The sequence below is a fragment of the Pleuronectes platessa genome, chromosome 2, assembly GCF_947347685.1.
Source record: "Pleuronectes platessa chromosome 2, fPlePla1.1, whole genome shotgun sequence".
In the NCBI taxonomy this organism is placed as follows: Eukaryota; Metazoa; Chordata; class Actinopteri; order Pleuronectiformes; family Pleuronectidae; genus Pleuronectes; species Pleuronectes platessa.
This window is the reverse complement of record NC_070627.1, coordinates 17,212,860-17,229,378: the sequence shown is the minus strand read 5'-3', so window position 1 is coordinate 17,229,378 and position 16,519 is coordinate 17,212,860. Positions and strand designations below refer to the sequence as shown.

At 41.3% G+C, this 16,519-nt stretch overlaps 2 protein-coding genes across 3 annotated transcripts; both read left to right on the top strand.

Moving 5' to 3' along the window:
• The first annotated feature begins 267 nt into the window (after positions 1-267).
• On the top strand, positions 268-4,389 carry fmoda (fibromodulin a). Its single transcript, XM_053410772.1, has 6 exons — positions 268-401; positions 973-1,359; positions 2,029-2,151; positions 2,231-2,371; positions 2,457-2,724; positions 3,450-4,389. The coding sequence occupies exons 2-6, from the start codon at positions 1,003-1,005 to the stop codon at positions 3,599-3,601; spliced, it is 1,041 nt and encodes a 346-aa protein (XP_053266747.1). The 5' UTR covers positions 268-401; positions 973-1,002; the 3' UTR covers positions 3,602-4,389.
• Positions 4,390-8,307: 3,918 nt separating this feature from the next.
• Positions 8,308-13,866, top strand: slc6a14 (solute carrier family 6 member 14). Of its 2 annotated transcripts, none has more exons than XM_053410741.1 (15): positions 8,308-8,373; positions 8,784-8,928; positions 9,047-9,178; positions 9,859-10,020; positions 10,181-10,295; positions 10,384-10,516; positions 11,440-11,580; positions 11,673-11,808; positions 12,084-12,176; positions 12,268-12,393; positions 12,483-12,601; positions 12,797-12,896; positions 12,984-13,093; positions 13,410-13,577; positions 13,711-13,866. In XM_053410741.1, the coding sequence occupies exons 1-15, from the start codon at positions 8,308-8,310 to the stop codon at positions 13,864-13,866; spliced, it is 1,902 nt and encodes a 633-aa protein (XP_053266716.1). The 2 variants fall into 2 exon arrangements, with proteins under 2 accessions (XP_053266716.1, XP_053266724.1); XM_053410749.1 differs by having other exon boundaries at positions 8,320-8,373; positions 10,208-10,295.
• The last annotated feature ends 2,653 nt before the right edge of the window (positions 13,867-16,519 follow it).

The following is a 16,519-nucleotide window of genomic DNA, read 5'->3' as shown; positions in this document are numbered from 1 at the left end:
GCTTTGGTACCAAAATCCGATGTGCAAATACTAAGGAAATAGTATGTTTCAGCTACGAGGGGTTGAATATACTGCACACAGATGGAAAAATCCCCCTCACAGGCTCTGCATCTCACATCCCTGGTATTGGTGGAGAGGGAGGCTCCAGACCGCGGGTGAGGGGTGTGTGGTGCGCTGGGCCGTGCCTGAACGAACAAAACGGGGTGCAGGAGGGCGGATTATGGGGTGGAAGCAACCAACAGAAAAAGAATGGAGAGGGGTGGGAGGGGGGTGGCAGAATGGGAAGGAGAGAAGGGAGGGGATGAGAGATACGTTTGTGTGATTGTCGAAGTCCCCTCCACTTCTGAACTCACTCTGAGAGAGACAGGGGGGACAAAGAGGGCCAGGCTACCTCTGATCAGGTAGGTGTGTGTGTGTGTGTGTGTGTGTGTGTGTGTGTGAACATGTGTCTCTCTGTCACTGCAGTGTCTTTCATAGGGGAAACATAAACACGTGAGGATAGAGACACATTTTGGGGGGCTCTTTTTCGTCTTCTGCAAAATCAGAGGGTCATTATTGGACGTTGTCCCAAATTTCTGGCGCTACAGAGAGAAACTTTTACAGAGGTGGTATCCATGGTCTGGTTTTCCCTTTTTTTTACGTTTCCTCTCTGGATTAAGACCCTTAAGAATGTGCCTCTCTGCAGGCTGTTTCCAAAACAAGGCCAGTGCCTTCACTGCTCAACTCCAAAGGTGTGAGACAGTGTGCTTTTGCAGTTTAATTATTTGACTTTGCTGCTGAATGATCATTTCATTGTTTAATTTTTCATGTACCTCTATATTATCTAAGAGAAAGAACTTTGAAACAGAAAGACGTTTTTTTCCATCTCTTTACTCTGAATTGTGTCAAAATGTTTAAAATTCGAACAAAATGATTATGGTTTGTGACTGTCTGTGTTTTTTCTAAATATTCTTGCCATGTGTGTTTATGTAGATTACATAAAGGTTCTGTGTGACTGCGACAATGTTCCTGGCGACCATCTTCTTCTTCTCTGCCCTGCTCCCGTTCTCGCTTTCCCATCCACGGGACCCCTTCGCTTGGCTGTATGGCCGCCAAGGAGATGCTTTCGCCTCCCTGCAGGGTGCCTCAGGAGGCCAGTGTCCTGAAGAGTGTGACTGTCCCCCCACCTTCCCAGTGGCCATGTACTGTGATGGGCGGGGCCTGACAGCCATGCCAAATGTTCCTGCCCGTATCAAGTACTTGTACCTCCAGAACAATGCCATCACTTCTGTGCCTGAGTCGGCTCTGGTCAATGCAACCAGTCTGGTGTGGTTAATGATGCACTACAACCAGCTGACATCTGAAGCCATTGACAAGAAGGTAAATCTGCATCTGGTCTTAGTCAGAACCAGAAACACATGAGCTCAGAGAACGATGGAGAACGGCAGCTCTTTATGGATGTCAGATGGCTGGCAGCTGGTGAAGAGGCTGAGTAATTACAGAGGGAACGTGACAGCTTTATGTTTGCATGTGTGAGGAGGAAAAATGGGGATTCTTACGTGTTGTTCTTTCATGTCTGATTCCCCCTTTGCTACAGTCGACATGCTGTGTCATACAGATTCTAATGCACATAAATCTGGATCAGATTTTCATGTAAGGGAAAATGTGACAATGAAATGGAAACATATATCTTTGGCTGATGGTCGGACAGAGAGACAGACAGACAGACAGATGGATGGACAGACAGACAGACAGACAGACAGACAGACAGACAGACAGACAGACAGGCTGGCTGATGGACGTCCTGGAGGCAGGATGTCATGCTTATAGATTCGAGCGATGTGCGGTTCAGCCTGCCACACATTAACCCTCCCCTGCAGTGGCTGAGAGGAAATGGAATATTTTTGACATGACCCCAAAGTTTTTCTTTCTGTAATTTTTTATGAGGGAAACATATATTTAAATGACTAAATGTGATGTTCGACTTTTTCGAACCTTTTGATGGTGAGTTTGGTTGAATTTACTTTGATGTCTCTGCATCCTATTTAGGTGTTTCTGAAGTTGGAGGGACTGGAGCGTTTCTATCTACAGCACAACAATCTGACCAGCATTCCTTCCAACCTCCCCCGCTCCCTGCGAGATCTGAGGATCAATAATAACAAGATTGAAAAGGTAAAAGTTTGCATGAGCTGATCTTCATGCAGAGCTCCTCTCTACATTTAGATTTTAAAGTTATCACACTGTTGCCTAGGTATCACCTGCAGACCTAGAGGGAATGGATAACCTCACTATCCTGTATCTCCATGATAATGCGCTCACAGACATGAGCACATCACTGAAGGCTCTGACCTCTCTCACACTGCTGGATATCAGTGGCAACAAGCTGACAAAGGTAAACCAATGTTTTAATATATGTCCCATTAAATTTACAGACAAGATTCAGATTTCCTAAAGAATTTTCAAATGAATGATCCCAGGTCCCGGGCGCCCTCCCTGACCATCTGCACCAACTCTATCTGGAGTCTAACTCCATCGACTCAGTGCCAGAGGACTTCCTGGGTGGTCTGACACATCTGCAGTATGTCAGGATGGGCCACAACCAGCTGACAGACAAGGGCATCCCACCCAACACCTTTAACGTGACAGGGCTGGTGGAGCTGGACCTGAGCTTCAACAAGCTGGAGAGAATCCCCATAGTCAGCACCACACTGCAGCACCTCTACCTGCAGGCAAACCAAATCAAAGGTAACATGCATGAAAATCCAAATGTAAATATCCCTTTCCCAATGTTTTATTAGATTATTTTTGGAATTCTACATAAAATAATTAGACTCAGGACATTACGGTTGGAAATGTCTGAAATCAAACCCATTAAATGTGTTCTAAAGGTCCTGGCCCCAGAATTGTAGCTTTTATTATTCGTCACATGACATCACAATGACCCACATTTGCATAACGTACTATGATCAGTAAAATAAATGCTAATCGACACGCCCCCAACAAAATGAGGGAAAATCGACATTGGAGGACTTCATTTCCTACAAGCACTTGAAGCTTTTGACCAATCACAACAAAATTGGTCAGATGGCCAATCAGAGCAGACTGGGCTGTGTTGGAGGTGAAGACTTAAAGAGACAGGATCTTAAACCTAGCCTTTAAGACAGAGGCTGAAGAGATGAGCTGCTGCAAGGGACAGTATGAAGAAGGCAATGTTAAAATTTAAAAGTTAATATTTTGTCAGCATTAAAATCGTAAACCTGAATATGAGCATACTGTGTTACAATTGAAGGTTACAGTCATGAAAATGAAGAAATATTTGATAATGATTTCAAAAATAAACTTTATGAAAGCAGAATAATGACACTATATAATACTTTCGTGGTCTCATTTTGAGTCAGACAACTGTTGTGTTAACACTGATTTAATATCTGCCTTATGTAATCATCTCTCACTCTGTTCTGTGGTTGTAGAGTTCACTCTGGGGAGTTTCTGCAGCTTCATGGATGTGACAAATTTCTCCAAACTGCGGACGGTGCGACTGGATGGAAACGAGATCGGACCTCAGGACATCCCTTCAGAGTCATCCATGTGCCTGCGGATGGCTTCCGACATCGAGGTCTAGCTTTGTGAACAACACAGCTTGTGTGCACCATAATGTGCAACACATTATTTTTGTTAGATGAGCAAAAAGCAAAGCGCAGTGGGGATGATGTGATTTGACACCAGCATGAGAGGGAAGGAGCTCATATCTTCTATAAAATATCCTGAGAAAAAAGACTGTTTGGGTAAACTTAACTTCAGACAAGCTTAAACATGGCCTGGTCCCCTTTCAAAAAATATTAATCTAAATTAGACTTACATGCTTCATTTACAGTCAATATATATCAGAGCTTCATTATTTTCAGTTGAGCAAAAAAATGAGACTCTGATTTTATTATCCATAAGTTGCTGTGAGGATCCATGATCTTTGTATCTCATGGTATATATAATGTTTATATCTCTCTTTGTCTGTGTGTCTTGATTTGTGTTTTTCATTGTTTTTCTCTTATAATAAAAGTGTGTATCATGTATGATATGTTCATAAGCTGTCGCTGAATCCTATTACACACTAGTGTCCGCAGCATGAAATGACCTTGTTTGAATGGGATGCATTATATCAAATATTAATTTCATTTGTTTTAACACGTGCTGTGACTCCTTGTAGAGGATCCTGTTTTTGCACAGTGAAATCAGCTTTCCTTAGAGGTTTAGAAAATATCCATGTACAATTTGAAAACATCTCCATACAGTACTGTAGTGACTCACATACAGAGGGTGTTATGATAATGGAGTTAATGTGTGTATTGCATGGTTTGATAACCATATTTATGTTTACAAGCCTGTCTTAGAATAAATAAAAGTAAAAAAGTACTCTTTGCACTTTATGTGCAGTTTCCTGTATTTGCCCATCTTTGTGTGAGTATGTATATGATTCACCGTTTTTATGGACTGTAGCGCAGCACAGGAAAGAGCCACCGAATGCTGTAACAAAGAAGCTTTTGTTGAATGGAACTTTATCCAAACAATAAACCTGCTACATATTGAGTTAAGGCTCAGGCAGGCACCGTGTCCTGCTGTTAAATACAACACATGAACTTGTCTGAGAGGTTTATGAATGAATTTTTATTAATTCCACATATCCGGGTGATTAAAGATGTCGGTCACTTCCTGCTTCACATCCGAATTGTTCATAGGAATGTGACTAAAGTTACTTAGAGTACACGTTCATGGACTGATACTGGTCATAAAGGATGCCCAGACTAATGGAGAGGATGTATCAGTGCTTTCAGTTGAGTGCTTTATTTAAACTCTTAGGTGCGTAATAAAAGAGGCTTGAGACAAGAAAACCTCAAAGAATTGAAACCCCTTTAACACTTGGTATGTTCATCTAATAAACAAAGCTGAATAGGATGTTGGCAGAAAGTGGATAATAAAGACAATGAGCCAGAGGAAGAAAAGGCTTACATTGTGTGGGCTAGTGCAGTGAATTTCAACCTTTTTTGAGTCGCGGCACATTTTTTACATTTACAAAACCCTGGGGCACACCACCAACCAAAATTACACTCTATGGACTAGCACAGTACATATAATACATATAGTTAGTAATATAATTTCTAAATGTATTAAAAAGCAGTATTTTAAATTATTTCAGCCCTTTCTTACTCTTACCTTTTAATGAGCACAAATTGAATCAGATTTATGAAACAATCTTTGATTTAACTAAACTTTATTTAACGGAGACATATTATACCCATTTTACCACATTTGATATGGTTCCTTGGGGTCTTATTGAAATGTCTGTAACATATTTTGGTCAAAATACCACAAGGATAATTTAAAACAGGACCTTTTAACCCTGTCTAAAACAGATTGACCTGTTTTGAGTGCCAATAGTTACTCCCGCCGTTTACCCGCGCTTCATTGAATTTCTTCACTTTGACATTCAGAGCACTGGGCAGAAATCACATCGCGTCAACACCCACCGTGGGCCTTCGCGATGCTTTGTTTTAATTAAACAGTTGGATTCCCCTGGTCCGCACCAGTTCTGGCTGCTAGGCGCCAGCCGAGGCGCACCGCCGGAGGGGGCTCCCCGCGCGACCGGAGGGTTCCCCCAGCGGGCGCCGTAGCTGAGGTGATCCGCGAGAAGGGCCCGACACGCGTCCAGAGTCGCTGCCGCCGACCGCCGTACCCGGTCCCCTCCAACGGCCCGCCTTCCGCACCGGCGACGGACACCGCCCCACGGCCCAAGAGAAAGAAAGCCCCTGCACCACTGACGCCGTGAGGCACAGCGGAATAGGACCCCCCCCAAAAAAACGTCGAGGCGTGCCGCACGCTGAGTCTCCGGCGGCGTGGAGAGGAGGGCGACTGCTCCCCCAGCCGCGGCACCTGCCAAGCGGTTTAACCACAAATACCAATGATATCGGTGAAAGTCAAGTTTATTACCGATGTGCAGATGTCGGTAAACGAGGCAAATATCTGCCGCTACCGATGTTCGGCCGATACTTCGGTGCAACACTAGATATTAGATAATTTCCCACGGCACACCTGACGATCTCTCACGGCACACTAGTGTGCTGCGGCACACTGGTTGAAAATCACTGGGCTAGTGGGTCAGAGGTGGGAAAGCCTTTTTTTTTTTAGATATTAGAAATCTCAAACCTTACATTGAAACGCTTTATAAAATATTCTGGCTCTTCGTCACCTTCTATTCTCAATACTGTGTGTTCCCTACAGTCATGTCATTCTATCTGTGAGAGGGAACAAAGACTTGATGTCTATTGACTGTGAGGTGGCTGCACAGGCAAGTGATTCATAAGGCTGACCTGTCCCGCTAGAGACAGAGAGCTGACCTCAGGTCCATCTGGATAAACTGTTAAAACACATGTTTGGACTCAAAGGCATTTTCCTCATCTCATCATCCCACATCCAACTCCAGCCACTCTACATCCCTCTGAATGGCCGTTATCTTCACTTGGAGAATACTGATCTTCTGTCTTCTACACTGATTTCTAAGAAGAATCCCGACTGATTCCTGCATATGTTTGTGTAACCGGGGGTTGTAACATCACCGTCAGCTGTTTTTGTAATCTGTGGACACGCCAGTCATCACAGCTAATGTATGTTATAGGTTTACAGTGGTTAGACTGTGGTTGAATGTCATTGACCAAAATGCCTCAGGAACTAAAAGACTTCTCACTCCACACCATTTAAAACTTAGACATCAGAAGTGAGGAATCAGGTTTGGTCTGATAGTGGATTGGTTGGTGCCCACACTCGGACCAGCAGGTCCCTTTTTTGACTCCTGGTCAGCCAGTCCATTGACTGTTTGTCTTGTCTTCCGTTTTACTGTCTCTCCTTCACTATATGTCAAATAACAGGCAGAAAAGTCAAAAGATATACTTTAAAAAAGGAGAAATTGTGATATTGATCACAGTTAATCTAGTGTTGCAAGCATTTGACTCACTTTTAAAATATAAAAGCAGTCTTGCGGATCAAAATTATCTTTTCGAAATATTTGTTGAGTGTATACAACACAGCAAAAGTGAATAGGTAGCAGAAGACAAGGGGAGGAGGGAAAATGTATCAAAGGCTCAGATTTATCTTGTGGTTCATAGTGAGCACCTTAAATTACCACAAGGCCACCAGAGGCCTATTGAATTATCAGAATCTGGTCCATAAGGCTAGATAAGGGGTAACACGTTCATGAGACAAAAAATAGCTTTTTGAGTTCACAGTGACCTTGACCCTTGACTTGAAAAATCTGGTCTTTCTTCAGTCCAAGTGAATGTGTGTGCCAGGTGTAATGAAATTCCTTACAGATATTCTTGATATATCACATTATCAAGACCTTTGACCTTCGGTTACCAAAATCGAATGAGTTCATCTTTCATTCCAAGATATTGACCAATTTTGAAGAGATTCCCAAAGATGTTCTTGAGCTATCGTGTTCACAAGAATGAAAATCTTGGATCACCCAAAAACATAATCCCTCGGGCCACTGGTTGTCGCCGGTATAAAAAAGTTTGTTCATATCATACACTGTATGTTCATATATAAAGTTACAGTTACAGACTTATTTGTTAACAATGTACAGAGCTTTTTTTTCACAGTGTTATGACATCTGACTGTGATTACAGGCAACACACACCCAGACGCACACCAGCTCACCAGTACAGTCATTATACATAGATGTCACTAACCACAATGAGATCTGTCAATTATCAGTGGCTTTAGGGATCAGGTGTTACCACATGGTGACTGTCATCGGGGTAGTGACTCTCCGGGAAACATACACAACATACATAACACACAGCCACCATTGTGTTGTGTTACTGGCTACTACAGCTCCACTGCTTTATCTGGTTATCAATACAGATGATATAATGTAGTTATCACTACTGTAGGTAGCTGTGTGGAAAAATCACCAATGGTGTGACCTTATTTTAGCAGAATGAAATTGTACAGCGGAAATTAGTAGCACAGGATATATTAGATTCAGACAATTTCCTTTACCAGCATCAGATCGAGTAAGTGAAGGTAATTCATTAATGTTATCAACAGGGAAATATTCTTTACTGCAGTGCATGAAATCGTGATTTCATTTTTATTATAAGAGTTAATTTACTCACACAGTCAGGTTAGTGGTGCTGTGGGGGAGGTATCTGAGTAGATGATTGGTTGGAATACATCACTAACTTGTCAGTCAGGGGGGAGGGGGCTTTAAAACCAGCCTTCATGAGCTTTTTAAATTTCTTATACAGACCTTTAACACGCAGGTGACAGGACATCATGAGGAAATACGGCTGGAACACTTTCAGGGATTTAATATACAGAAATCCTGCAAAGGTCAACCAGGTAAGATGTGTCAGACTTTCACTCCATCATTTAGTGCTTGCAAAATATTACTTACTTTATTATTTAATGTAGAGAAATACCTTGATTTGTGTTTTAATTATAAACAAATGAACAAAATCTCAATTTAATATTTAATTGAATTGAGGGGCCACTGTAGTTGGAATCCCTTAATAATGAAGGACTTGTTCACTTGCAGACATCGCTCCAATTCAGTTTGACTGTGATAAGTGGAAATGATGTAAAGAAGATTGTGTATCTTGAAGGTGTAATAAAGACAAATATATACATTATAATATATTTCTACTTTTTAAATTAACTTTTTAGACCGATTGCCACTAAAATGTTCTTTTTTAGAAAATGTCTCGCTATCTTCACTAATTTTACATGTTTTTAAACTTGTCAATGAACAGGATCCACATGTGGATGATGGGGATGAGAACACAGAACGAGGGAACTGGGCCAGCAAGAGAGAATACATCCTCTCCACTATCGGCTATGCTGTTGGACTGGGAAATATCTGGAGATTTCCATATTTGGCCTACAAGAATGGAGGGGGTATGTAGATAATCAGCTCCTAGTCCATTCAGTATATGGATCACTTTTAATGACATTGCTGTTATTATAAGTAACATATAAAATGTTTCTCTCATTATGATGTCCCTCTATTGAGCAGGTGCCTTTCTCATCCCCTACTTTGTGATGTTGGTGGTGGCTGGAATCCCTCTCTTCTTACTGGAGAGTGCCCTTGGTCAATTCTGTAGCCAAGGTCCCATCAACACATGGAGAGCGGTGCCTCTCCTGCAGGGTGAGGCTGCTATGAAAGCTTTGTTAAAGCTCAGTCAGGTATATTGAAGATGTCAAACCTGAGGCATTTAAAGAGGCTGCTGGTTAATGGTCAACTGTGTAAACCAAATACCAGGTCTTTTATGACCCCTGGCTTCAGATCAGCAGCAGATGTAGGATATTTCTAAATCCGGAGCCGTAAAGGGGCCTCAATTTACACAGAGGGGACAATTATATGTCCCAAATCCCTGCACAATTCCTGATTCAGTAAGGTGCACATTCAGGTCATCTGTTGTTTACTGTTAACTCACAATCTAGCGGAGTTTGATGGGTTGAGCCAGGACATCACCCTGTATCAGACGTGTTGACTTGGTTGGGACATCAGTTGGCAGGAAGCAGATCCAGAAGTTATGCCCTGACAGCATTATTTTTTTCACACCAACAGGACAAAGAGAAAATGATTATATAGACAGAAAAAACTTGGGTGGGAAAAGTTGGTGATGGTCCTCGATCTATAGGGAGTGTTTTGCTGGACACAGGAGACTCTAACTTCTCAGGCTCGGGCTGTATTCTCAGGGCAGTCAAATGCTCATTCGCTAAAAACTCACCAAAAAAAAGTTAATGTTTTATAATTATATTATTTTCACAAGAACTTTCTGGACAGCAACAGTTCCCTAAAACCTCTCTTCTCTATCTCTGCAGGTGTTGGCATTGCAATGGTCATGGTGACTTTAATAGTATCAATTTACTATAACGTCATCCTCACCTACAGCCTGTACTACATGTTCGCCTCCTTCCAGTCTCCTTTGCCATGGTCCAGCTGCCTCAGCTGGGCGGACAGTAACTGCAGCAGCACACCCACAGGTATAATAATTTCATTCTGACATGCAATAATGATGACAGAAATATATATATATATTCTGAAGTTGATTAAAATGTGAAATTGTATGAGAAACACTTAAGAGCTTTATATCCAACCTGTGGTTTTTAGCAAGCTATTCACTGGTCCTCTTTCCTTTTCCAGTGTCTTGTAATGTAAGTGGTGTTCTAGTGGCCAACTGGACTCAGGAGAACATCACTTGTCCTTCAACTGACGTGATCACGTTTCCAGTGCAGAGTCCAAGTGAACAGTACTGGGAGTAAGAATCACAAACTCTAATGCAAACAAGCACAAATACATTTGTCATGGTGTGGTTTCATGACAAGTCAGATTTCTCTCTTCCTCAGTCGTGTGGCTCTGCAGAGATCCAGTGGTATGGATGAAACAGGACCAATAGTCTGGCATTTGGCCCTTTGTCTGCTGCTGAGCTCCATCCTTGTTGCTGCAGCACTTTTTAAAGGCATCAAGTCTTCAGGAAAAGTCAGTCAGCTACTACTTCTTATGTCCTTATCCACAGAAACTCTTCTTACATTCATTTAATTAAAGGGATAGTTCAACAAAAAAGGAAAAATTCACTCACTATCTACTCACCACTATGCCGATGGAGGGGTTGGAGAAAGTGTTTGAGTTCACAAAATTAGGTGACCTTTTCTTCTGACATAATAAAACAACAGAACATGCCTCCATACTGTCAATGTGGTGTCATCGAAGTGTCCGCAATTCACTACACTACATTCATATTCCACTCGACACCACACGAGCAGAATGGAGGTATGTTATGTTTTTTCTGTTGTTTATTTACTTCTGAACAATGGGTCGAGCTTACTTTAACTCACATTTGTGTGTGTGTTTACCCGTGAGACTCCAAAAGTGTTAAGTATGCTCTTTCACCCACCGCTCCATCGGCATAGTGGTGAGGGGATAATGGGCGAATTTAAAGTTTTCGGTGAACTATCCCTTTAAGCAGTGGCAGCATGCCACGCCATTTGTCAAAGACCGGTTTCGGAAGTTCGGTTTGTTGCATTGTGGTAAACATGCATCTTTTACACTGTGGCACTGGTATTGCTCTGTGGACAGATCACATGTGTGGATGTCAGACCTTTGTCAGAGTTCATATATTTCACCTCTCTTTTGCCTTATGGTTAGGGAAATTACAATTTATCAACATTTGCAATTTAATGCAGGCAAACCTACATTTTGCAACATGCTTTAACAAAACACTCCATGTACAATTACTATATTTGTCATCACACTTAAACACTAATGTTATTTGCATCATGGTACAGATTTTTATAAAGTCTTCCAATTTAATTTAATTTGCTTTAAACTCAGCACCAAGGACAGAAAATGAAAGTAATTTAATTACATTTTTACAATGTTCAATCTTGGTTTTGTCTCCACAGGTTGTGTACTTCACAGCCACATTTCCATATTTGGTGATTGTCATCCTGTTGATCAGAGGTGTGACTCTAGAGGGAGCTAGAGATGGGATAGAGTTCTACATTGGGTCACAATCTAATCTGACTAAACTCTCTGAAGCACAGGTGAGAACTGAACTATCATTGTTTAAATACAACAAATAAGAGAAGTCCCAATTTCCCCCAAAATATATTTTAACATGACTTTGTGTTTTTAGATCTGGAAAGATGCAGCAACACAGATCTTCTACTCACTCTCCATTGGCTGGGGGGGAGTCATGACTCTTGCTTCCTATAATAGCTTCAACAACAACGTGGTCAAGGATGCATTTGTAGTAACACTGACAAATGCAGGTGGGAGCAAACACAAGAAGGAAGCTTTATTTTAAAACCTGTGATTAATAAATAACCCATGATAACCCATAAATAAGATACATTATAAAAATCGAACAATACAATGCAACAGTCAGATACAACATGAAGCCGCACATACACATGTAAACTAAATCAGATACGACAAAGTGGAATAATGTCACATGATCACAAGTTTTGGTGTTTAAAATTGCAATATATTATATCAGAGGTATTTCATGATCTAAAGATTTGTGTTATTTGTCCTATCTTCCCAGGCACCAGTGTGTTGGCAGGCTTTGCCATATTTTCAATTTTGGGACACATGGCTCACATCTACAAAATGCCTGTCGGACAGGTTGTGAAAGAAGGTCAGACAGACACACCTTGTTGGGGCCGTGGTAAAAATGTATTGTCAAGTAGAAATGGCACCTGATGTGTTGTGTCTTCGTCTTCCTGCAGGGTTTGGCTTGGCATTCATAGCATATCCAGATGCTTTGTCTAAGCTTCCCATATCCCCGCTGTGGTCCATTCTATTCTTCTTCATGCTCCTGACTGTAGGTCTGGACTCCCAGTTTGCAGGAATAGGTGGGATGTGATGCCGCCACGACACTCAGACCACCCCTCTTTCAGCAGATACTCACATCATGTGTCCTCACATCTCTTCTTGTCATTAGAGGTGATCACCACCTGCCTGTTAGACGCCTTCCCAAAACTCTTCAAAAACAAACACGCCTTACTGACGGTAACGACATGTACCATCCTCTATCTCCTTGGCCTGCCATGTGTCACACAGGTAAACCTCTCAGAGTCAACCTCTCTTTGTGTTACTCTTGTCTGACAAAGGTTAAGTTGATGTGCCCTTTGTGTGTGTGTGTGTGTGTGTGTGTGTGTGTGTGTGTCTGTGTCTGTGTGTATGCGTGTGTGTGTGTGTGTGTGTGTGTGTGTGTGTGTGTGTGTGTGTGTGTGTGTGTGTGCGTGCGTGAGATAGGCAGGAATATACTGGGTGACCCTAATCGACCAGTTTGTCGCCAGCTGGGTGCTGCTTATTTTGGCCCTCTTGGAGATCATTGGTATTTGCTACATATATGGTAAATATGGTAATTGGAAACATGTGCAAATAAATGTGAATTAAAAAAATCTGCCTTAAGCTAAAACTGTGTTCCCATTCTTTGCAGGAGGGAACCGTTTTATTAAAGACATTGAGATGATGATTGGAAAAAAGAGTTTCCTTTTCTGGTTGTGGTGGAGAGCGTGTTGGTTCTTCATCAGTCCCTGCATCATAGTGGTGAGTACTGTTGTACTGCACAGTCATAGATATCAGTCCTCTGAATATGCCCAATTATTTTCATCCAGATCCATGAAATATTTCCTGGGAAATAAGTGAAAAATAACCCTCTAACAAAAAAAATACAGCCAATCTTGGAAGTGAAAAAAATATTCCTGGATCTAACTTTGCTGGAAACATAATCTCCATGGTTGAGCACTTAATAGCACTGCATTAAAGCACTGCCACGTAAAGAAAGTTCGAAATGTGGCTGATATGCCACTCCATTATGTTTGTTCATGTCTAATGAGTGAAAGTTTTTGGCTTTGCTGTCTAGATGATCCTGGTGTGGTCCCTGATGACATTTACACCCCCCTCCTATGGAGCAGTCCAGTTCCCAGTCTGGGGCTTGGCTCTGGGCTGGTGCATTGTCCTGTTCATCCTGCTCAGTATTCCTGTCATCGCTGTGTATAAGCTGATGAAAGCAGAGGGAAGCCCCTGGAAGGTGTGCGTGATGATACTCGGAAAATAACAATTTAAATGTTGCTCGGCTGCAGATTGGTTCCATAAATGTCTGGAGGAGGTCTCTAGAAAAAATAACTCCTAATCATGAAATTTTCATCTCTTACATTCCACAGCGTCTGAAGTCATTGTGTTCTCCATCCAAAGAGTGGCATCCCTACCTGGCTGTCCATCGAGGAGAGCGCTACTCAGAAGAACGCAGCTGCCGCATGAAGAACCTCGAAAACATGCCGGAAGTAAACGTAAATGTGATCTCTAGCTCCTGGCTCTGATGTGTCTCTTTGTATTTTTACTGTCAACTTCTCCTATTTGGTGGAGGAGTGTATCTGTGTAAAAGAGTGCATGTAAGTAAAACTGCTTTGACTGATGTTTGACCCCCCGAGTGGCAGAGAGTAATTAAAATGTAAACCCATCATAGATTAGCTGAAGTGTTCAAATCCTTACCTGTATATTAGGATGGACAACATGATACATTCACAAAAGTGAGGCCAATGTGTCTAGATCACCCCCTGGTGGCTGGCTGCATTAAAGGTCATAAAAATATATTTTCTCAAAGATTGTTGATGTCATTGTAGTTAACTATGGTAGGTTTATTATTAATTATTTGATACTTTAAAAAGTGAAACATCGTGATTTACAGCTGAGACTGACTGGCACTTGGTCAAGTGTGTGTATCGCCAAACCTTGGCCCCGGGACTCTATCCCCCAATCACTACAGCACAGACTCTATCTCCATAGATGGCAGCATTCATAACTGGAATATTTTTCATGTCTGGATATTGGGAGGAAGTGAACATGAATTGTCCATCTTTATTTACAGCATTAGCATCATATTGTTGTCTCATCCCTGTTCAATATTCCACTTTACAAATATTCACTGTTGTGTCATCTGAGGTTTGGTCAGTTACCGTCTGTCTTACATTACCCGCTGGGACAGGTAGTTTACAACATGGCAGTGTGTGTTTGTTTGTGTGTGTGTGTGTGTTACAGTAAAAAGCAAGTTGTCCTTGGTGGTTTACTTTTCAGCTGCATCAAAAATATTGAATGTTCTATCAGTTATGATCATTTTTGTTTCAGTGATCACAGTTCTCTTATAATGTCCTTTAGTTTCTTGTTAACTAACTACATCCTTTGTACCTCACCTCTGTTATTCTACACTGATTATCTTCTTTTTACCTGTCTGGTTTGTGGTGAAATTATTTAAATCAATAAGAAAAATATTAAAGGTAAGCTGTTTTGAAACCCTTTCTCCAGGGGTTCTCAAATGCATTTCTCAAGGTTCATTTTTTATTCAAGGTCAGACGTCCTACAAATTGGAAAAAATATATAATCTCAAGCTCAAGACATTTAAATATAATCAAGCTTAATGCAGAAATGTTTTTTGTTTGCCTGCCTTGCTTGAACCCACGCCACATACTGATCCAAATGTTCGTCAAGCTGCTGCAGTATGGGTTGGTGCTCTCACTGCTGCACGCGGTTGTTGCTCAAGTAAAGAATGTTATTTCATCCTACAATGCCAAGCACTCGCGTGTGTCAGCAGGAGTCCAGGCTGAATTTACATTGATTTAATAAGATATAAAATTGGAAATTATTCAAAGTTTTTTCTTGAAGATCATTTTCAGGTTTTATAATATGAATAATTTAATCACGTGTAAACATTAAATCACGGGATCATTAAAGTGTGTAAAATTCATGAGGGATCTTTTGGCAAATTAAACATAATATTCACACTGTGTACAATCACAAGAAACTAAGAATCATAACTCATGTAGAGCAGGTGCTGTTCCACCGAAGCTGCCATGTTGCAACACCATGTTTCTACAGTAGCCCATAGTGGATAAAACAAACACTGGCTGTAGAGAGGAGCTTTCGTGTTTTTATGTTACCTGGAAGTTCTCCTGCACACTGATTCTGTAAAGATGACATCTCTCACCTCCACACGAGAGAAGAAAAAACAGTACAACTGGGACAGGAGCTGGAGCTGACGTGACTGTGATGGCTGTGTGCCCACCACTGTGCAGGAGACGTGGAGGGAGAGAGGGTCGAGACTAAGTCTAATCTCCCGACCTGATAGTATTTATTCAATCAATATATTTGTTTGACAGGAATGCACGCAAACAGGAGTATAATATCAATTTATTAACAATAATAAAAACCACCCCATAAAAAGGGCTAGGGCTATGTCTCTGTGTGTGCAAGTGCCATGTAACCTACAATATGACATTCAAAGACTAGAAAATAGGAACATGACACAGACAGGAGCATAACCAGTATGTAAATGTTGTCTTTTGTGTATTCACACAGGAGAGTCAAAGCTGTAGGCATAAGGAGAGACTTCACTGATGATAAGGTATTGAGTAGATATCTGTTTTATTGATTTTATGGATGTACAAACACTCTCTTTCCATCAAAGGAGATTAGCCTCTGACTTTATTGTGTTTATTAGGTTTTTGTAGATGTGTGCGATTTATTCGCCATGCGTACAAATTCGTAATCCGTAAATTCCCAAATCTCCATTCCCAAATTTGCTCATCTAAACAACTGCAGAATCAACATTATTTAGTAATGTACAGGCTGCAAAAGCTGTAAAAACCCACAAACTGTTACTGGGACTCGTGTGTGAGAGAGAGACATTTGTTCATTATTCTAGTATGTGACAGTTCATATTTACACAAGAACTTCTTAGTATGTGTGAACAGAGAAATGATGTTTGATGAGCCTCGGGGCTGAGGTAAGCCGCTAGAACAGGTGTGTGTGCGTGTGTTTGTGTGTGTGTGCGTGTGTGTTTTGTGATACAGTTGAGAGAAATGTTTTCTAAGCACCAATTTAGCTGTAGGGACTTTTTTACATTGCACTTTACACCCAGAGTGCTTCAAAAGTACATCAGCAAATTTCAAATTAAATTTCTGAGGAGTAGAAGTTAAC